Source organism: Paramisgurnus dabryanus, chromosome 16 (assembly GCF_030506205.2).
Source record: "Paramisgurnus dabryanus chromosome 16, PD_genome_1.1, whole genome shotgun sequence".
NCBI lineage: Eukaryota > Metazoa > Chordata > Actinopteri > Cypriniformes > Cobitidae > Paramisgurnus > Paramisgurnus dabryanus.
Genome location: NC_133352.1, coordinates 13,421,967 through 13,444,539, shown reverse-complemented (window position 1 = coordinate 13,444,539; position 22,573 = coordinate 13,421,967). Strand labels below are relative to the sequence as shown.

The 22,573-nt window shown below is 41.0% G+C and overlaps 2 protein-coding genes across 2 annotated transcripts; one reads left to right on the top strand and one right to left on the bottom strand.

Annotated features, from left to right (window-relative positions):
- Positions 1-12: 12 nt before the first annotated feature.
- tbc1d10c (TBC1 domain family, member 10C) lies at positions 13-10,649 on the bottom strand. Its single transcript, XM_065266578.2, has 10 exons — positions 10,506-10,649; positions 10,237-10,343; positions 9,556-9,652; positions 7,245-7,352; positions 7,063-7,169; positions 6,366-6,480; positions 4,623-4,688; positions 4,348-4,537; positions 3,937-4,097; positions 13-3,555 (listed from the first exon to the last, which is right to left on the bottom strand). The coding sequence occupies exons 1-10, from the start codon at positions 10,647-10,649 to the stop codon at positions 13-15; spliced, it is 4,638 nt and encodes a 1,545-aa protein (XP_065122650.1).
- An 8,502-nt stretch (positions 10,650-19,151) lies between these two features.
- On the top strand, positions 19,152-21,830 carry ran (RAN, member RAS oncogene family). Its single transcript, XM_065266480.1, has 7 exons — positions 19,152-19,235; positions 20,023-20,094; positions 20,446-20,530; positions 20,706-20,831; positions 20,919-21,106; positions 21,193-21,363; positions 21,445-21,830. The coding sequence occupies exons 2-7, from the start codon at positions 20,062-20,064 to the stop codon at positions 21,487-21,489; spliced, it is 648 nt and encodes a 215-aa protein (XP_065122552.1). The 5' UTR covers positions 19,152-19,235; positions 20,023-20,061; the 3' UTR covers positions 21,490-21,830.
- The last annotated feature ends 743 nt before the right edge of the window (positions 21,831-22,573 follow it).

Sequence of the window (22,573 nt, the reverse complement as noted above, 5' to 3'; positions counted from 1 at the left end):
GTCTCTTGTTATTTAAAAATAACTATCTGAAAAAGGAGCAGAATTTCTCCTGGAGCGAACCGTCTGAGAGTCATCACCGCTCCGGGCGGTCACTTCATTATCGGGACACTTCTTGCTGAGCACCTGGAAACTCTTCCCTCTCGTCTGAGGCTTTTTCCTTTCTCTTTCTTTGTCCTTTTCCATTTCTTTCTCTCGTTTCTTTCTCTCTTTCTCCTCCTTTTCTTTTCTCTCCTTTTCTCTCTTGCGCCGTCTCCTTTCTTTCGAGGTCACATGCTCCTCTTTCTCGCTAAAGTCTTGAATGAGGATTTTTGGGACTGGGGTTTTATTGGCGTCCCCTCGAAGGCGGCGGAAAAGACCCAGGCGTTTGGTTTTTGTCTGTGAATCGGATTCAGTCTGAGCGTGTGTCTCTTGTGTGTTTTCTGGTTTGGATGTGTTGTTTATTTCAGGTTGACATGTGGGTGGAGGTGACACGTCTGACTTGGATGTGTTTGTCTGCTTTGCAGTCTGTGTGTGATCAGTGCTCATCTCTTTTGGCTCTTTAAAGGTGTCATCAGAGAGGATTGTGGGATAGCACACCCGTGAGCTGGAAGTTCTGCGCAAACAAAGTTGAGCTGGTGGGATGTTTGGGGTTTTGGGTGGGGTCATTGAAGAGGGGGGCTCTGACTCCTGACTGTTGGGTCGTTTTGCACCTGCGCTGTTATGAACGTTGCCAGATCCAGGAGAATCCTCAGGGTTGCCAGATCCATCAACAGAATTCACTGCGTTGCTCTCGGGAAGAGCAGATTTTGTTGTAACGTGCACATTGTTGCTAGTTTCATCTTTAGGTTGCTCCTTGTCTCCTGGGTTTTCAACTTGAGTTCCAATTGGTTTTTTGCTTTCTGGGTTGTCGGAGAAACAAGAATCATCTTCTCCGTTATTCTCAAGGTGTCTTATTTCTTTAGTAGATGGTTTGCTTGCTTCATTATTTTTTGTGGCTACATCAGCTATATCCATATCACCGTCTCCAGAGTTTATAGATGGTGCTGTTTCATCCTCCCCCTGAGAATTGGGGATGTTGTCACCTTTGGTAGCACCCAATATGACTTTTCCTTCTTTGGTATCCATTTGACCGTGTTCTGACTCGCTGGACGTAACAATAATATCGAGATCATTGTGATCCATGTCACTGGACTGTACAGGATGAGTGACCGATCCATCTGGATGAAATTCACTCTCACCTTCTGATTCAGGATCAGTGGATGATGTTAGCATTGCTTCAGATGTTTGCATCATTTTGTCAGCTGTTTGATCCTCACCATCTGTCTCATCTTGACTAATTTCTCTATTTTTCTCACTTTCTTTATCATCATCTTCTGTAATCCCTACATCAGTGAACATGTCTTGCTGAGTACCAGTCTCCTTGTGTTCTTCTCGTCTTTCTGATTGTATGTTTTCTTCGTGTTGGCCTCTGTGCAAATGAATCTTTAAGTCTTCTTGGTCAACATGTGTTTGTTCTTCTGTCGTTAGGGGGGTTTCCTGGGTTTGTATGATTTCCTCATCTTTATGGTTGTCTTCGGGTGTTATGACTTTTTGCAAAGCATCTAGCTCATCTTTGTTCCGTTTACAGCCCCCGGTTTGTATTTCGTCTCTCTGAAAGTTGCTCTCTGACTGCATTTCCTCTTCCTGTTTACCAGAGTTGGTCTGTAGGTGTTCTTCCTGTGGATCATAGTTGGTCTGTGATGTCTTATTAGGTGGGATATTTTCTTCACGTAATCCTGAAATTATCTGAATTTCCACCTTCTGTTTATCTTGGTCTTCTTGCTCTTCTATGTTCTCTTCATCTTTTTGATTGGGCTCACTTTCTAATCTTGTTTCATCTTGACATGTCTCACTTTCTGCTTTCTGTCCATCTTGACATGTCTCACTTTCTGCTTTCGTTTCGTTTTGACATGTCTCACTTTCTGATTTCTGTCCATCTTGACATGTCTCACTTTCTGATTTCTGTCCATCTTGACATGTCTCACTTTCTGATTTCTGTCCATCTTGACATGTCTTACTTTCTGATTTCTGTTTCTCTTCAGATGTCTCACTTTTGGATTTCTGTCTCTCTTCAGATGTCTCACTGTCTGATCTTGTTTCACCTTGAAATGTCTCACTTTCAGCTTTCGGACCATCTTGACATGTCTCACTTTCTGATCTTGTTTCACCTTGACATGTCTCACTTTTGGATTTCTGTTTCTCTTCAGATGTCTCACTTTTGGATTTCTGTCTCTCTTTAGATGTCTCACTTTCTGATCTTGTTTCATCTTGACATGTCTCAATTTCTGCTTTCTGTCCATCTTGACATGTCTCAATTTCTGCTTTCTGTCCATCTTGACATGTCTCTCTTTCTGCTTTCTGTCTATCTTGACTTGTCTCACTTTCTGATTTCGTTTCATCTTGACATGTCTCACTTTCTGATCTTGTTTCATCTTGACCTGTCTCAATTTCTGCTTTCTGTCCATCTTGACATGTCTCACTTTCTGCTTTCTGTCCATCTTGACATGTCTCACTCTCTGATTTCGTTTCATCTTGACATGTCTCACTTTCTGCTTTCTGTCCATCTTGACATGTCTCACTCTCTGATTTCGTTTCATCTTGACATGTCTCACTCTCTGATTTCGTTTCATCTTGACATGTCTCACTTTCTAATCTCGTTTCATTTTGAAATGTCTCACTTTCTGATTTGTGTCTCTCTTGACATGTCTCACTTTCTGATTTGTGTCTCTCTTGACATGTCTCACTTTCTGATTTTGTTTCATCTTGACATGTCTCACTTTCTGATTTCTGTCTTTCTTCAGATGTCTTGCTTTCTTCAGATGTCTCACTTGATTTCGGTTCATCTTGACATGTCTGTCTGTCTACATTCTGTTCATGATAATTTGTCTCTTTGCTCTCCTCCACACCCCCACCAGTTCTTTCTGAATCACGTTTCTCTTGTCCTGCCGGTGAATTATATTTTTGTTGGTTTATATTTTCTTGATGATTATTTTTGTGCGCATCCCCCTGTCCAGAGTCTCTCTTCGTCACACTATGCATATGTGACATGCACGCTGTTTCTTCATGGCCTTCCTCAAAAACATCAAACTCAATTTTGATGTTTGCATGAGTGATATGGTCTTTCTGTTTGTTTGTGTTGAACTCCGCTAGTCTGTCCTGCTTGGCCCTTTGTTCTCCAGCGACACCGCACACACTTTTCCTTCTTATCTCTCCTTCATCGCTCTCTTCCATCATGCCTTGTGAGATTTTTCTCCCTCCTCCGTCCCATTCCTCAGCGTCACTTCTGCTTCCTCTCTTTCTGAACTTTTTTCGTAGAATATGTGGAGAAAGAGATGAGTGTGAACGCATCAGAGGAAGAGGCAGAGTCCCTTTTTGTTTTTCCTTCTGTTTGTTCTGCACTCTTTCCCATGCCATGCGGTATCCGTGGCAGCGGCCTCGAGGGTCAAAGGTCGAATCTGGTCTTTCTTTCTTCCATTTCTCCATCTCTTTCTCTGTTTGTTTTAGCAGGTCCGCCGAAGACAGTGCCACAGAACATACCTGAAGGTGTAAAAGAGTGTTTAGTGTAGAAACTATAGACTATATGTACGATTATTAGGGAAAAAGCAATAGTGAAGCCCCACCCCTGAAGGACACAAACTTGAGTTCGATTCAATTGAACCAAACAAGACAGGTGTGAATACCCCCTTAAAAAGGACTCAAGTGTGAAAATACCCTAAAATACTCGCTTTAAATTATTATATTTATAAGTGAGTTTATAGCGCAAAAAATGAGATTAGATTCTGATGGAAAACAGCTCCAGTTCATTCATTTTAATAGCTCTGAGGTGTGTGTATGAACTCTATTTATGACTTTGAAACAGGACCGACAACTGCATTTTGCTGCTTTGTAAATGTAGCCATGTAGATGCAGTAATACTACCTCATGAATGAAGGCATCAGTTTGATCATTTTGGACACGCTGTTTAACACCACGCAGACGCTCCAGTGTTTCCATCTGTCCATCACATTCTTTTCGAAGTCGTCCTTCTCCGAGACATCGCCGCACCAGCACCACGGCCACTTGAAATAACACACGCACACCTGCAACACACAAGATTTGCTCAGTAATAGTCGTAATTATCAGCATGTTAAAAGTGCACTATGTGGACGTGTTTAAAAATTTTGCTATGAGCTATGAAAGAATCATAAAGGTGGGCCACAATGTTCGGCTCATATGATCACATCAGTTGCAGGATAAATTAATCTGATTCTGCACTAATATCTAGCATGTAACTTTTGCATGATGCAAAAAATCTTTTAGCATTGCAGGGATATAAAGTTAAAAACAAACCATAGCAGAAGAAGAGATCCCAGACTCTGAGCAGAGTATTGAAAGGCAAGTGGCGGCTGTACAAGCACATCAGCCAATCAGTGGCAAACATGAGAGGCTCCACCCCCTGATTCTGTAAGTGTTTATGTGCTGCTGGACACAGTTTTTTTAAGACATTTGAGAGAACAGCAGCATCAAATAAAACACCTTCCTAAAAAGAAAGACAAACAAGATGTTATGTATAAATATTTATGATTTGATGAGGTCCTTGTTAGGGCAAAGTGAATATGCCATACCAGCAGAGGGCTGTAGTAGCCAGGAAGGTAATGCTCACTAATCTGTGCCAAACACCAAAATGCCTCCTAAAACAAGAAAATGTTCACAATTAGGCTAACATATACACATACGATCTTAGCAGTATGTATACTCGGTACAGTTTGTGGATATTCTGTTTGAATACTGCACATATCAAGTGGTCCCTATTGTCACTGGAGCAGAACCTTTTTAACCACCTAAGACCTGGATGTCTACAAACGTGGGCATCACATTTTTTGTTGTTGTTTGGACCTTAATACTTAAATCTGTGTAACTGGAACCTGTTGTACACAAACATGGACAAATTTTTATTGGTTCTTCCTAAACCCAAAATAGTTGGTAGAAATCTGAAAAAAGACAAACCAGAACTCAGGTTTTAGGAGGTTAAAAAAGTACACCTTTGCATGAGGAGTTAAATCAAAGGTACATATTGGTTCCAAATATATGCACATATCTGTACCTAAATTATACATATGACCTTTTAAAGGGTACTGCCCCAGTGACAGCTTGGGACCATTTTTAACCATATGTTCATTTGCCAAAATCTGCAGTATCAGTACACAATGCAACATGCTTAATGCGTGATAATGAATAAAAAGGATCTTTAAAAAAATCTTTTAATTTTTAACCATACCACCTGTACACAAAAATGAATAAGAGATGGCAAATATTTGTACATTTTGAAATAATAGGTGGATTTAAAGATGAAATGTGACCCTGGACCACAAAACTAGTCAAAAGGGTCTATGTTTAAAATAAAATAGGCTTTCTGTTGTTGTATTGTTTGTAAGGACAATATTTGGCTGAGACACAACTATTTGAATATCTTGAATCTGAGGGAGCAAAAATTTAAATATTGAGAAAATCACCTTTAAAGTTGTCTAAATGAAGTCCATAGCATTTTACTAATGATGAATAAAAATTTTATATATTTGCAGTACGAAATATCTTCATGATCTTTACGTACATCCTAATGATTTTTGACATAAAAAAATATAATTTTGACCCATACTATGCACTGAAAAAAATTATTCATTCAATTCACTCAATTTTTTAAGGTAAGTGGTTGCAACCAATTTATTTAAGCTACATTTAAACAAAAAACATTAGTAAAGTAAAATAAATAAAAAACCTTTGTTTAAATGTAGCTTAAATACATTGATTGCAACCACTTACCTTAAAAAATTGAGTAAATTGAATGAATAATTTTTTCAGTGTGTATTGTTGGCTATTGTTGGCTATTGCTACAAACAAAGATGCTACATATGGCTGGTTTAGTGGTCCAGTGTCACAAATGGCTTCTTTGCCTAATGCATAATAAGCAATATTCAGTGTATACAGCACAACATATAGTAAGCAGTATGCTACTTTATGTGTTATATATTAAATAATAAATATGGACTTTATCATAGAGGTCAGTTGTTTAAGTCTTAGGCCACAACCAGCAATGTTTTAGTCATTAGAATTAGAAATTAGGATTTCATTTTATTTAGGTTTAAGAGATATAAATAATCTTACAATTACTTTAATATTTACCATTTATTTACTTATTACTTTTAAAAAAATTGCATAAAAATGTCCAGTATTTTTGGTTGTATTCTAATAAAGAGACTGATAAATAATTATACATGGTCATTGCACAAACCACATAGTGATGGCCTAAGATGTCTGCACATTACTAGCTTCATTAAGTGTTTATAAAAATGACAATATGAGTACTGTACCTCAGCGGGCATATTCATGAGCAATACAGCTGCCACAGGTCCTTGTGCCTGACAGTAGCCCTCATCTGGTTTATACTGCGTGTACGCTTTCAAAACCTCCAGCAAATCCTTCTGACTGCTCACCATTAACAAACCAGAAAGACAAAAACATGTTGTCATGAATAAGGGATTAATGAAATATAATGCACATTGTGTTCAGATATGTTTTAAAATGTATTTTCATTTCAATCTTAAAGGGATAGTTCACTTTAAAAGGAACATTTTCCTCATGTTGTTCTAAATATGTATGAATTGCTTTTTTCGGATGAACACAAAAGAAGATATTTTGAGAAATGATGGTAAACAGACAGCAGATAGTGACCATTGACCTCCACAGTAGGAATAAAATATGATGGAATTGAATGGGTGTACTGTCAACTGTGTGCTTACCATCATTTATCAAAATATCTTCATCATTTATCACAATACTTTCTAAATATTTTTATTCCTACAATGGAAGTCAATGGTCACATCTGCTGTGTTTACCTTTTATCTTCTTTTGTGTTCATAAAAAAAAGAAATTCGTACAGGTTTAGAACAACATGAGGATGAGTAAATGATGACATCATTTTTAAAGTGAACTATCCCTTTAATAAAGTTAAATATAGAGGAGAGAAAGCTAAAACCGAATCTAAAAGTGTAAGATGATCTTGAATACCCATGGCCATCTTTGGACTGGAACATCTCATGGAAGGGAAACTGTCTGTCTGTGTCTCTTTTGATGATATCTGTCCATCCCTGATGATCTGGAGCTTTAATCAGACCCTAACACGGAGAGGATACAATATACTGTAGACATGTAATGTAAGAACAAATAGCTGTATGTTGCTGTTTACTTACTTCATAGAGCTTTTCATTTTGTTTCTTTCTGTCCATAGCACCACAGAGCAGTGGCCAGCACTTAGCCCTGACGGATGCTGGGATGCCTTTCTGACATTGACCTTTGACCTGAGACAAATACAGAAGGCTCACACTCTGTGCTTTAATGTGATGCTAAATGTGACTCTTCAAACAATATCGTGACCCTGTCTGTGAAATCCAGGCTAAAGTCTCATAATCTAATTATCAGATTTGGACCATCAGAGTTTTTGACATGATCTTAGTTATTCAATATTAAAGATATCAAGGTTAAATTTTTACTGAATGTTCTTTAAGTCCTTATGTAGGATGATTTAATGTAGACAAGCTGTTATTTCACAGACTGGGCTAAATATATATTCAAAATAGCATAAAAATAATCATTCCCACATCCTTAAAATGTATTATTTCCCATATTACTCTGTGGCTTCTTCTTCTTACATAATAATATAATTTTACTTCAAATTAATGTTTCACATCCATTTTTTATTTAGTTGTTAAGTAACTTGTAATGTAATAAGCAGTGATTGACACTAATGTTTTTATAATAACGACTGGCTAATTACTTTACATTACATCTCATATATTTTTAAATGAGACACCATAGTAGTGGCCAAAACTGTGAGCAATGGAAATATTTGCTCTTAATTTAAGTGTTATTTAATTTTGTATGCATGTTGCATTGATGTGTTTGAAGTATAAACTAAAGCTCAGCTTTTAAGAAGAATTTAAGGAGGCTTGGCAAGAAAATACACACAACACAAGTTTATAAAGACATAGCCCAGGAAATTATGTTATCATCACAAAAGCTGATCAACAAATAACCGTTAAAGGAGACATATCAACTTTTTTCATGTTTAAGTGCTATAATTTGGGCTCTAGTGCTTCTATCAACCTAGAAAATGTGAAACAAAACAACCCAACTTAGTTTTGGTAAATCATTCTCAGCAAGCATGTGAAAAAATAGCTCATTTAAATTTGGCTCCCCCTGTGATGTCAGAAGGGGATAATACCGCCTCTTACCTATCCAACCACAGCACTGCCATTTAGTGCAGAGATCAGCTCATTTGCATTTTAAAGGACACACCCAAAACAGCATAGTTTTGGTCACACCTACAATGTGGCAATTTTAACATGTTATAATAAATGATCTATTTGGTATTTTGAGCTAAAACTTTTCATCCGTACTCTGGGAACAATAAATATTTATCTGACTTTTTTAAAAGTCTTGTGAAATGTCCCCTTTAAAATTATAGTCAATTTATGCTTTTTTGTACCTGTGAACTTGTTTTTTTTTTGTATTTGAATAAATCACAGATTCCCTTTTATGCTGTAGTTTTTCAAATTATTTTGTCTAATTCATATCTGAAGGCCTGGTTTGGTTTCTCAGACAGGATTTAGCTAAAGTCGGGACTACACTGTAAAACCTTACAGTTAACTTAACTCAAACCATTTAAGTAAACCGGTTGCATTAGACCATTTAAGTTTTAAAACACATACATTTAAGTACTGTGAACTTGAGTCATGTGCAATTATGCACTTATATTGTAGTGTGAACTTAAATATAAGTCCATAACTGCATATGACTCAATGTGTTTAGGTTCACAGTACTCAAATGTATGTGTTTTAAAACTAATGCAACCGGTTTACTTAAATGGTTTGAGTTGAGTTAACTTTTAGGTTTAGGCCTTAGTTAAATTAAGTTGTTTAAGCACATGCCTTAGAAAAAGACGTTACTGATGTGTAAATCAATGGCACTGGCATATTTTCAAGATCTATTTTATTCATTTATACCACGGTGCATTACCACCTTGGGTGTACATTATTTTTGAATAATTGGTTGTCAATCCTTACTTAAGACAGCTCAAACATGTGTTTAGTCTAGGACCAGGTTTAAGCCTTATCTGTGAAAATAGTGGTTAAAGTAGTGTTTATCCATTTTGTACCATACACTTCATATTTTAATGGTTTAATCTAAACTAAGTGACATTAAAATCAAAGCAAATACTGTACAAATTTCCACTTTTGGCCACTACTGTACATCACTGATTGCCTAATAAGGTATTTGGTCATTTAAGTCCCACTTAAAAATGAATTAATGTCATTGTATTAAATATTCAAAGTATCAAAATAAGATCTGCATACAAATGATGCAGGCCTTACAGCATCACTGTTGCAACATAACTGCTTATTTTATCATTGCATTGATACATAGCTAATATCATGATAGATCTGACCGTGCTATTTTGCATATACATTAAAAACAGCCGCTCATAAACACATAAGCACGCACCTTGTTGTTCTTTTTCTCTATCACTTGTTCCCATTGTTTAATGAGGCCGAGCCACTTTGTCTCTCGATGTCTCACTAACTCAGGACAGGGAGCCTCACTGTCAACAACACACATAAGCAACAGCAATGCATCACTGCAGTGTAAAATCACTAATGCCCTTTAATATCTCAATTCAAATTGTGATCACCTCTATGTTATAGTTTACTAGGTTATACCTTTCCTGTCAATTGTGAATTGTGAGTATGTGTTCAGTCTATGAGAATAATATTTTGGAGCGATGCAGTGTGAGAATGAGAGGGTATTCAAACACCTCTTCTCTACATCCTAACCTACTTTTCTTAAATGAGTCTCCATATGACTGCAGAGCATGGGTGTCATAAGAGGCAGAGAAAACAGGAAACCACATTCTGACAGGCCACACATCGCTATGGTAACACAACAGGATGTTGAGATGGAGAAAACGAGAATCAGAGGTGTAGAAGGTAACAGTCGAATTCAACAGGAACGAAATGATCGTATAACTTATTTAGACAGCACATAATGGGGTATGATTCAATATGTCTCAAGAAGATTTTTTGACCCTTGTCCCTCAAGCTGACTTCAATGACGGTGGTGCTTAAGTCAAACAAACGGTGAAAGTAACTTCAATCTAAAATTGTGAGGAGGGACACCATCACTAACCTGTCAGTCTCTCCATTTCCTACAATGAACCCAAAGCGGTTGGTCTCTAAGATTGCAACTCCTGACCCAGAATCCCCCTCCTCATCCTTGTCCGCTTCAACAGACATCTGTGTGTGTGAGAGAGATAAATGCATTCATGTATAATGTGTTGCATTGCACCTGTCACAATTTTGTCTCATAATGCATACTAATGACAGATGTATCTAAATTATCAGATTGATAGAAGCATGCATCATTTGTGAGATAGAAATCATTAAAGCAAACGTTACCTTCGCGGTTCTGTCACACTGAGAGGTACGGTTGTCCTCTGATGGGAGGGGAAGACACTGAGAGAAAGACTTCCGCTTTGTGTGTGTTTGTGTGTCTGTGTGTTTTTGCAGGTTTGTGGGCTGGAGTAGATAGGCAGAGCTCATCCTTCTTTATTGTGAAAATTCAATGATCATTTCTTTGTGTTAACCAATCATGAGGAAGAGAAAGTGAAATTTGTAATTAGGAAGTTGGCCTAAATAGCACATTTAGGTAATATAAGTTGTAGCCTACATGAATAAAAGTTATTGTACATTTTAGTCCAATGTTTTCATTATTTTAGCTATTAGCTTATTTAGCTATTTAGCTATCAGCTTTATTTTGCAGTTCACTTAAATAGTCCTGTGGCATAATTAAAAAAAAATTTTTTATCTTCATTCAATGTACAAATCGTGATATTTGATTCTATGTAATAAACCTGTGTATATATGTATATATGCTGAAAGCATTCTTTAGAAAGTTGGCCCATATTGATAGCATCTTGCAGTTCATGGAGATTTGTGGGATGCACATCCAGGGCACGAAGCTCCCGTTCCACCACACAATTTTAGTACAGTGAACTTATTGTCATGTTCAAGAAATCAATTTGAAATGATTCAAGCTTTGTGACACTGTGCATTATCTTGCTGGAAGTAGCCATCAGAGGATGGGTACATGGTGGTCATAAAGGAATGGACATGGTCAAAAACAATGCTCAGGTAGGCTGTGGCATTTAAATGATGCCCAACTGGCACTAAGGGGCCTAAAGTGTGCCAAGAAAACATCCCCCATACCATTACACCATTGCATTAATGAGAAATTTAGGTATGCATCTACTAATCTGCATATTATTTCATCCATGTAGATTGACATGGCATAAGTGTCATGATTTCGGTCTTATTGGCTGCTTTGTCTTTGTTTCTCTATGTGTTGTGTTTTTGTTTTGACAGCTCCACACGTGCGCGTCCTCCACCTGGTGATCTCATTACCTCTGACTTCTCTCACCGGCGTCCCGCACCTGATTCTTATTATTGCCCAATCCGGTTTAATTTAAATTCCCCTCGTTTCCTTTGTTCTTTGCAAGTTCGTCTTTGTGTGTTCCTGCCCGCTAGCCCTGTCTAGTTCTTGTCATGTCTAGTCTATTCCTAGTATATTTCACCGTGCTCTCTGCTGCCTTTGCCCCGTTAGATTCCCCGCCCTGCTGTCAGTATCTCTCGATTGGTGTGGCATCTGTCTAGTCTTTGGGAGCTTCAGTCAGAGGAATCTCCGGACGATATTTTACATCTTGTGCTGTCCAGCCGCAGTGCGCTCACGAGCGCGTAATTCTGCAGAAGACGCTGACACCGCAGTGCGCTTTAGCGCGTAATTCTGCTCAACACCCTGTCCAGCCGCAGTGCGCTCACGAGCGCGTAATTCTGCCGAAGACGCTGACAGCCGCAGTGCGCTCTAGCGCGTATTCTGCTCCACACCCTGACTGCCGGAGTGCGCTGTCCAGCGCGCGTACTGCTGAAGACTCTAACCGCTCTCTCTCTCTCTCTGTGTCCCACCAGGAATCTCCCTCCGTGCCACCAGGACTTCGTCCCTCTGATTACTGTGTCATCTCTACTCCTTTTTATGCATACACGGACACTGAGAGCTCTCCATTATACATATCTGATCCATCTAGTGTTTTCTCCTATACATTTACATTGAGTGTTGTCTATTTTACACATTCTGAGAATAAAACCTCTGCGCTGGGATTCCGGTCTTGTGTCTTTCCTAACAGGACGAACTTGCCAATATGGATCCCGCGGAGGTTGACGCCCTCCGATCTGCTCTCGCCCAGCAAGGCTCTTGGTTGGGCCAACACTCTGCCCGTCTCACCACCATGTCTCAAGAGGTCGAGGATCTATCTTCTCGCTTGGCTGACCTCTCCTCCCGTCTTGACCAGTTTCAGCAGTTAGAGACGGAGCCTCATGCCACAGACCCACCACCTTATGATGGAGATCCCGCCTCCTGCCGAGCGTTTCTGTCACAATGCTCCCTGGTCTTTGCCCTCCAGCCACGTCGCTACGCTTCTGAGCGCACCCGGATTGCGTACGTGATCACCCGGCTGATTGGGAGCGCTTGTGAGTGGGCTACAGCCGTTTGGGATGCCGGCGATCCTTGCTGCCGATCCTTCTATGAATTTCGCGAGGAGATGGAAAGGCTATTCGACCGCTCCGTTCGCGGGGACGCCGCTGCGGCTCGGTTGGCACGCCTGGTTCAGGGAGGACACTCCGTCACCGAGTTCGCCATAGAGTTTAAGACCCTAGCGGCTGCCTGCCACTGGAATGAAGCGGCTCTTCGAGCGCAGTTTGTTGAGGGGTTGTCAGATGATCTGCAGGATGAGATCGCCGTGCACGATCTTCCCCCCACGCTCGAAGCCATTATTGATTTGGCTCTCCGGATCGAAGCCCGGAGGATCCTTCATGGTCAGCGTCGCTCTCTGCGCCAGCGAGTGCTTATGGGTGAGACTTCCACTTCTCCCTCTGCCCCGACGTCTCCACCTGTCGAGTCGGAACTCATGCAACTGGGGCGCATGCGCCTGTCACAGAGAGAGAGAGAGAGGCGGCTGCAGAATGCCCTCTGCCTCTACTGTGGGAAACCCGGACATTTTGCTAGGACCTGCCCGTTAAAAGGCCGCTGCCCACCAGTGAATTCGGGAGTCCTGGTGGGCGCTACATCTTCTAAATTCTCCCCTGTTTCCAGCACCCAGCTCCCCGTCATGCTGTCCTTCGCTGGGCAGGATCATCCGTCCACCGCCCTTCTCGACTCTGGTGCGGAGGGCAACTTCATTGATGAGGCTCTGGTTCGCTCCTGGGGTCTCCCGGCTGTCCCTCTCCAATCCCCTTTGGATGTCTGGTCCCTTAAGGGGCAGCAGATGGCGCGGATCACTCATTGCACTCCCCCTGTGAGTCTCTCTGTGTCTGGTAATCATCGTGAAGAGATTGTGTTGCATATTCTTCATGCTTCTCTATCTCCCATTATTTTGGGGCATGGTTGGTTAGCGCAACACAATCCTCACGTTGATTGGCAGCATAGTGTAATTTTGTCTTGGTCCCAGTCTTGTCATGTGTCTTGTCTTGGTTCTGCTGTTTCTGGTCCTGTTCTTTCTCTCCCTCAGGTTCCGGCGGTCGATTTGACCGGAGTCCCGGCGGAGTATGCGGATATCGCTCAGGTGTTTAGTAAAGCCCGGGCCACCTCCCTTCCTCCTCACCGGCCATATGATTGTGCTATTGATCTCCTCCCCGGCACTTCTCCGCCCAAGGGTAGACTTTATTCGTTATCGGGTCCTGAGAGAGAGGCTATGGACCAGTATATTAATGATGCCCTGCGTGTCGGTCTCATCCGTCCCTCCACCTCGCCCGCAGGGGCGGGGTTTTTCTTTGTTGGCAAGAAGGACGGCTCCCTGCGCCCTTGTATTGATTATAGGGGTTTGAATGACATTACTGTTAAGAATAGGTACCCCCTTCCTTTAATGTCTACTGCGTTTGAGCTCCTGCAGGGAGCGCAGGTCTTTACTAAGCTAGATTTACGCAACGCTTATCATCTGGTGCGAATAAGAGAGGGAGATGAATGGAAGACAGCCTTTAACACCCCTACCGGACACTTTGAGTACTGTGTTCTGCCGTTCGGCCTTTGTAACGCCCCCTCTGTCTTCCAGACTCTGGTCAATGATGTGCTGAGAGACATGATTAACAAGTTTGTCTTTGTGTACATAGATGATATTCTCATCTTTTCTCCCTCTATGCAGGAACACACTCAGCATGTCCGCCGAGTCTTACGCCGGTTGTTAGAGAATAAGCTGTATGTCAAGGCGGAGAAGTGCGAATTTCATCGTAAGTCAGTTTCGTTCCTGGGTTTTGTTGTTGCCCCCGGTGAGATCCGTCCCGACCCAGCCAAGATCAAAGCGGTAGCCGAATGGCCAGTCCCCGACTCCCGTAAGGATTTATTAAGATTTCTGGGTTTCGCCAATTTTTACCGGCGATTTATCAGGAATTATGGTCAGATTGCTCAACCTCTTACTGCTCTCACTTCCACTAAGGAGAGGTTTGTCTGGAATTCCCGTGCTCAGGAGGCCTTTGATAATTTAAAGTCCCGGTTTATCTCTGCTCCTGTTCTCTCTATTCCAGATCCGGCTGCTCAATTTATTGTGGAGGTGGATGCTTCGGATGTCGGGGTAGGCGCCGTTTTGTCTCAGCGGTCTGCTAAGGATGGCAAGGTGCATCCCTGTGCCTTTTTCTCCCATCGGTTAAACCCAGCAGAGCGAAATTATGACATAGGCAATCGGGAGCTGCTGGCGGTCAGACTGGCTTTGGGTGAGTGGCGTCATTGGTTAGAGGGGACCTCGGAGCCCTTCCTGGTCTGGACGGATCATAAGAATCTCGAGTACATCCGTTCAGCCAGGAGGTTATCTTCTCGTCAGGCTCGTTGGGCGCTCTTCTTTGACAGATTCAACTTCACCCTCTCGTACCGGCCCGGTTCCAAGAATACTAAGCCCGATGCTCTCTCTCGTTTGTTCGAAAGCCCCGGTTCCGCTGGGGACGAAACCATCCTCCCGGAGGGGCGGGTGGTGGGTGCCCTGCGCTGGGGAATAGAACAACGGGTGAGACGGGCCGGCCGGGAGGGGGAAGTGCCAGAGGGGTGCCCAGCGGGTCGATTGTGGGTTCCGAATGCGCTTCGCTCCGAGGTCATCCGGTGGGGTCACGAGTCCAAGTTTGTTTGCCATCCGGGGGTTCGGAGAACGTTGGCTACCGTACGTCAGCGTTTTTGGTGGCCCTCTATGGGTCCCGATGTCAGACAGTTTGTGTTAGCCTGTCAGGTTTGTGCCCGTAATAAGGCCTCTCATCAAGCCCCTATTGGTCTGCTTAAACCATTACCCATTCCCTCTCGTCCTTGGTCACATATCGCTATCGATTTTGTAACCAATTTGCCTAGTTCTAAGGGAAACACTGTAGTTTTGACCATTGTCGACCGCTTCTCCAAGGCGGCTCACTTTGTCCCTTTGCCCAAATTGCCCACTGCTAAGGAAACTGCCCAGGTTATGATCGAGCACGTCTTTCGCTTACATGGTCTGCCCACAGACGTTGTTTCAGATAGGGGTCCTCAGTTTATCTCTCGTTTCTGGCAGGAATTTTGTAGACAAATAGGCTCCACAGCTAGCTTGTCTTCAGGGTATCATCCTCAGACCAACGGGCAATGTGAACGGGCTAACCAAGATTTAGGTAGAGCTCTCCGCTGTCTGACATCGCAATATCCGAGCTCCTGGTGCCAACAGTTACCCTGGGTTGAATACGCCCATAATTCTCTCCCTGTTTCTTCCCTTAACATGTCCCCTTTTGAGGCGTCCATGGGGTTTCAGCCTCCTTTATTCCCATCACAGGAACCTGATGCGGTGGTTCCGTCTGCGCTAGCTTTTGTCCGTCGTTGCAAACGCACCTGGAGAAAGGCTAGATTTACATTACGCCAGGTTTCCAGACGAACCAAAGCCGTGGCCGACCGTCACCGTAGAACCGCGCCCCGTTTTATCTGTGGGCAGAAGGTATGGCTTTCGTCCAAGGATTTACCTCTCCGTGAGCCTTCTCGCAAGCTGGCTCCACGATTCCTTGGGCCATACAGCATTGTCAAGGTTATTAATCCCGTGACGGTCAGGCTCAGATTGCCCCCAGCACTCGGTCGGGTTCATCCAGTTTTTCATGTGTCTAAGCTGAAGCCTGTGTATTTTTCCCACCTTAACCCTGTTCCCTCTGCCCCCACCCCTCCCACCCCTCAGCTTATAGATGGTGCCCCTGTGTATTCAGTTAAATCTTTACTGGATGTGCGTCGCCGGGGTAGGGGATTTCAATACCTCGTTGACTGGGAAGGATATGGTCCGGAGGAGAGGTGTTGGGTACCGGCCCGGGACATCCTGGACCCTGGGCTGATAGAGGATCTCCGCCGGCGACGGGGTGAGTCTCCTCATGGACCGCCCGGTGGCGGTCGTGGGGGGGGAGTCCTGTCATGATTTCGGTCTTATTGGCTGCTTTGTCTTTGTTTCTCTATGTGTTGTGTTTTTGTTTTGACAGCTCCACACGTGCGCGTCCTCCACCTGGTGATCTCATTACCTCTGACTTCTCTCACCGGCGTCCCGCACCTGATTCTTATTATTGCCCAATCCGGTTTAATTTAAATTCCCCTCGTTTCCTTTGTTCTTTGCAAGTTCGTCTTTGTGTGTTCCTGCCCGCTAGCCCTGTCTAGTTCTTGTCATGTCTAGTCTATTCCTAGTATATTTCACCGTGCTCTCTGCTGCCTTTGCCCCGTTAGATTCCCCGCCCTGCTGTCAGTATCTCTCGATTGGTGTGGCATCTGTCTAGTCTTTGGGAGCTTCAGTCAGAGGAATCTCCGGACGATATTTTACATCTTGTGCTGTCCAGCCGCAGTGCGCTCACGAGCGCGTAATTCTGCAGAAGACGCTGACACCGCAGTGCGCTTTAGCGCGTAATTCTGCTCAACACCCTGTCCAGCCGCAGTGCGCTCACGAGCGCGTAATTCTGCCGAAGACGCTGACAGCCGCAGTGCGCTCTAGCGCGTATTCTGCTCCACACCCTGACTGCCGGAGTGCGCTGTCCAGCGCGCGTACTGCTGAAGACTCTAACCGCTCTCTCTCTCTCTGTGTCCCACCAGGAATCTCCCTCCGTGCCACCAGGACTTCGTCCCTCTGATTACTGTGTCATCTCTACTCCTTTTTATGCATACACGGACACTGAGAGCTCTCCATTATACATATCTGATCCATCTAGTGTTTTCTCCTATACATTTACATTGAGTGTTGTCTATTTTACACATTCTGAGAATAAAACCTCTGCGCTGGGATTCCGGTCTTGTGTCTTTCCTAACAATAAGGCATCTATTGTGGATTCTTCCAGGAGGCCTGTTTTGTGGATGTACACACCCATTTATTACACATATCATATATATATATATATATATATATATATATATATTTATATATATATATATATATTTGGGTAATTTATAAAACATAAAGTGGCTAAATACATTAATAATACACTTAGTTCTATTAATATTGTATTTTTTCTTTGCATCAGGGCCCTAATTTGAATGTGCCACCGAGATAAATAAAGCTGCTAATAATACAAAAACCTTTTGATTAATGGAGATTGTTGTGAGGCTGAGATTTCTTCTGCAAACTTTCAGGCAGATCATCTGTAGGCTATAGATAAACCCCTCAAACAACCTGATAATGTTCAGATAGCCGCAAAATAACGACAGCTAAAATAGACCTTTAATTTCACCTTTAAAGTGGCAATGAAATTAAGATAAAAAAAAACTGTAATTTGTTTTGGAATTTTGTGGTATTTTTAAAAAATGACTTAAAAAATGAGATTTATTATTTTTTAATATTCATGTGTTCTCATAATCTAAAATTAAAATTCTGTCATAATTTACTCATTCTCATGTTGTTTTAAACCTGTATGAATTTCTTTTTTCTAATGAACACAAATGAAGATATTTTGAGGAATGATGATAAACACACAGCAGATAGCGACCATTGACTACCATAGTAGGAATAAAAAATGGGGACCGAATTTAATAGGGGCCGTCAACTGTGTGCTAATAGGGACCGTCAACTGTACCATCTTTTATCAAAATATTTTCTTCATCATTTATCACAATACTTCCAAAATATTTTTTCCTACTATGGAAGTCAATGGTCACTATCTGCTGTTTGTTCACAATGATTTCTCAAATATCTTCTTTTGTGTTCATCAGAAAAAAGAAATTCATACAGGTTTAAAACAACATGAGGATGAGAAAAAGATTACAGTATATCCCTTTGTGCCCTCCCCAAAGAATATGTATGACATAAAACATCCAAAACGTACAATTTAAAATAAAAAATATTAAATTAAACAATTTAGTTGTGTTGGTTAGTAGCCTTATTTTTTTTTGGTTTATTTACACAGAATGTATAATTAAGTAATGTTTTTTTTTTTTAAATAAAATGTCATTAAACTGTGGCCCCCCTGGCACCGGCCCCTCAAGGAGGCACCATGGCCCCCAGTTTAAGAACCACTGCTTTATAGAATGTAATTATGTAAAACTGTATGTGAGCGTTTCCTGGAAAGTTCACATTTGTAAATCAGTGATGTCATGAAATAAGTTATAAATACAATAAATAAATTGTGTGTTAATTCTCTTAGCATAATAATGACTATTTAACTCGAACTTTATAGTCAGCTATTTTTTATGTAATTGTTGTATAGTACATTTAAACGTTGTGCAGCTTACAATTTTGTATATAATACACTTACTAATACACATATTTATATAAAATATTTTATAGAACCACATTTCATACTTCATAACCTACTATAAAAGTGATGCTAATAGTATTCCACGTATAGTTTATTGTATACTCTCCAAACACCATTTTCTGGGAACTATATAATATTCTATAGACATATAACTGGTTTTCTTATGTTGGAATAAGTCATTCTAGAAGAAAAAAGTATTTGAGTAATCAACAAAAAATGTAAATATCGTATGGTCCTGTTTGTGAACACTAGAGGACGCAGTTTCTGCGCGGCCACGTTTGGGTCACGTGGTGTGGGCGGAAGCGTTTATTTGAGGCACGCTGAATCTCGCGCGGGCGCAGCCATTTGCTCTCTTCCTCGATCACTTCAACACCGGTGAGTACTGAATGACTCTGCTTATCTATTCCGGTTTTAATGCTGACAAGACATTATCTTTTAATTAGAGACAAGGTGAAAACTTTATATATGGTTATAGTTTCTCGCTAAATCGAGTCGTTTGTCTGTATTTACAGGTGATGGACACTTAGTAGTGTTTTATTACAGCATGGCTCTGTCGTAGCTCCATCGTGAGTTGTTGGGCAGTCTCGCGCGCTATTTTGCGTGTTCCGTTAAGGCGCGGGAAAATCTCGACTTTCTTCACTTTTTCTTGTTTCATATGTTGTCGTTATCGTCGCTGCCTTTAAAACGTTTAATTGATTTCCATAAGATACGGCCTGTTTAGGGCCTCGTGCTGGTTTTCATCTCTCTGTGTGTGTAAGTTAGCCTGTTAGCTTTAGCAAGAAAAGATGAGTTTAGTTTCAGACCCGGTTTGTTCCAGTCGAAACTGGAAAAATCATGCCGGGCAACCATTATCTGTTACATAAGCGTATTATTGTGTCGCGATGATTGTTTTCGCGCTGTTTATATTTCTAACTCTAGTGCGTGTTTAGTGTTTTCATAAAGTTGAGGCTCAGTGCTGGAGCAGCGGCCTCGTGTGTTCGCGCGCATCCTTTATTTGTACGTCCGATGTAGTTGCTCGTTCTTAAACATCGCGTTTTGTTTTGTTTTACACAGTTGATGTGAAAGTAATGTTTTATGATGGGTTTAAAAAGTGTAATTGTTTGTGAATTGTGCGGCCTTTGTGTGATGTTACTGACTGACTGTCCCGCCATCTCTCCTATAGAGTGACTGCAACACAAAGACTCACGCACACACAACAGCAATGGCAGAGAACGAGCCACAGGTTCAGTTTAAGGTAAGATTTGACTCGCATCACAAATCTAAAGTTTATTTTGCATACAACTATTTTGTTTATTTAGAATATTACCAGTTGGCATACTATTTGTTTTAGGATCATAATTGATTAAAGTTGATGTGAACGTATTATAGGTACTGCATTTATTTTTCAGGTGCTATAACAGTTGGTATGCTGGTCACCATTTTAACTGCAATTGTTTCCTGTTTTCTATATTTGTCACAAACCGTTTAATGATACATTTAGTCGCCGTGCAGCCATTTTTTTTTTAAACGAAGTGCCAACTATCACTATATTATTACCTATATTATATGATACATCACTTATGCAACCTGTTTTTCTTGCCCACAGCTGGTTCTGGTGGGTGATGGAGGTACAGGAAAAACCACCTTCGTGAAGAGACATTTGACTGGAGAGTTTGAGAAGAAATATGTTGGTAAGTTTAGATGTTTTTGGAGCTGAAGTAAAGATGAATGTCTGGTTTCAGAGATAAGGCTTGGCCAAAGCCAGGATTTGGGCCTCAGTTAAATGTTTAAGCATCTTTAATAAACATGCCTTAGAAAATTTTAAATAAAAAGAAGCTACATTTTCATCTTTCCTTTTTTTTTTAGCTACACTTGGAGTTGAAGTACATCCCCTGGTCTTCCACACCAACAGAGGAGCCATCAAATATAATGTATGGGACACAGCTGGACAGGAGAAGTTCGGAGGCCTAAGAGATGGTTATTACATTCAGGGTATGTTGTTTAACTTTATGTACTCTCAGGAGTAATTGTCTGTCATCTTTACATGAATTAATTGAACAAATTTGCTTCTGTTTTTAGCTCAGTGTGCAATCATCATGTTTGATGTAACTTCTCGAGTGACCTACAAAAACGTTCCCAACTGGCATCGTGACTTGGTGCGTGTGTGCGAGAACATTCCCATAGTGCTGTGTGGTAACAAAGTGGACATCAAAGACAGAAAAGTCAAAGCAAAGAGCATCGTGTTCCATCGTAAGAAGAATTTACAGGTAAATGCAATCTAATGTCTGTTAGCTGTGATTGCCTGTTTGCAAATCGTTTTGTGATTCTAATTAATTTTTTCTTTTTCTCCCAGTACTACGACATCTCTGCCAAGAGTAATTATAACTTTGAGAAGCCTTTCCTGTGGCTTGCACGAAAACTGATTGGTGATCCTAACCTTGAGTTTGTCGAGATGCCTGCCCTTGCCCCACCTGAAATCGCTATGGACCCATCACTTGCTGCACAATATGAGCATGACCTGAAAGTAAGTGCATTGAATAGGCTTGCACATCACTGTTAATTGTGTGGCTGTTGAATCCATACTGATCCAGTTTATCTCTTCCAGGTGGCATCAGAAACGGCTCTCCCAGATGAAGACGATGACCTTTAACTTGTTAGCTTATGACCTCCTTGTTGCAATGTCACTTTCCTGGTGATATTTCTTCCCCTGACCCTTTTACTGTATAACTCCCCCCGGCGCAGAATATTTTTATTTTTCAATTTTGGATTTGTTTTTTTTGTGTTCTGATTTGAGTAAAGTTGTGTGGATCATTTCACTGTAGACATGCTAACTGTTGCCATCAGGCACACATATGGACATGCATACACTTTGACGCAATCACTCAAAAGTGTGAGAGCAGGTTGAGTGTCCCAGTGCTTACTTGTTTCTCTATGTAAGGCTCTTGAGCACTTAGAGAAATTCTTGGAATAAAAACATTCTCAATATTTTAACTTGCCTGGTCTTATGAACACCTACAGCGAGTTGTAAGTTACAGCGCTATATAATCAAGAGTAAAATGACATGCTTGCATTGTGGTGGGTTGGTCATAATTATTCTCTAAAGGCCAATTCTGTTAATCCTCTAGGGTTTGGTATATGGTACATTTGGGGCTAAGTATTGAAAGATTTGAGTTATGAGTGTTTGTTCAGATGCATGTTTACAGGTAAAATGCCTATTCTAGGTGGGTAGTTGGTGCATTGGCAGCATTAAAAAATTAGTTTCTTAGTAGTTTTGTCTTGTTTAATCGATGTGTTTTCTTGAGCAAAATTTCTGCTTAAAAAAGCTATGAAAATCTGCCAATGGAGTAAGAAATTGTTCTTGAATTTCTTCATTTCGTTTAAAAGAAAAGTAAATTTATTTCAATATTTTTTTCTTGCCCTATTGGCAGATTCTTTTGCTTTTTTCAACCATGCATTCACTTAAACTTTATATTTTTTGTGTCTAAAACCTAGCTTTATTTTCTTTTGTCATTTTGCTTTTCAAAAAAATGCATCTTCATTTTAAGAATTTTTGGGTGTGTATTGAAAACAAGACAAAAATGCTAAGAAGCAATTTTTTCATTGTTGTGGAGTGCACACAATACAATGGACAATACATTTCTACAATTGGCAGTTTTTACATTAAATACTTGAAAGCATAATGGATTTTTTTGTGATCTGATATAGTTTAGCAAAGTAGCCCCAACACCATGTGG

Excerpts from the sequence above, each read along its gene's own strand:
- tbc1d10c (XM_065266578.2), bottom strand. The coding sequence starts at position 10,649 with ATGAGCTCTGCCTATCTACTCCAGCCCACAAACCTGCAAAAACACACA. Across the intron at positions 4,689-6,365 it reads TCATGAATATGCCCGCTGAG|GAGGCATTTTGGTGTTTGGC; the intron begins GTACAGTACTCA and ends TTCTTGTTTTAG. Across the intron at positions 4,098-4,347 it reads GGATCTCTTCTTCTGCTATG|GTGTGCGTGTGTTATTTCAA; the intron begins GTTTGTTTTTAA and ends TGTGTGTTGCAG.
- ran (XM_065266480.1), top strand. The coding sequence starts at position 20,062 with ATGGCAGAGAACGAGCCACAGGTTCAGTTTAAG. Across the intron at positions 20,095-20,445 it reads AGCCACAGGTTCAGTTTAAG|CTGGTTCTGGTGGGTGATGG; the intron begins GTAAGATTTGAC and ends TCTTGCCCACAG. Across the intron at positions 21,364-21,444 it reads AATATGAGCATGACCTGAAA|GTGGCATCAGAAACGGCTCT; the intron begins GTAAGTGCATTG and ends TATCTCTTCCAG.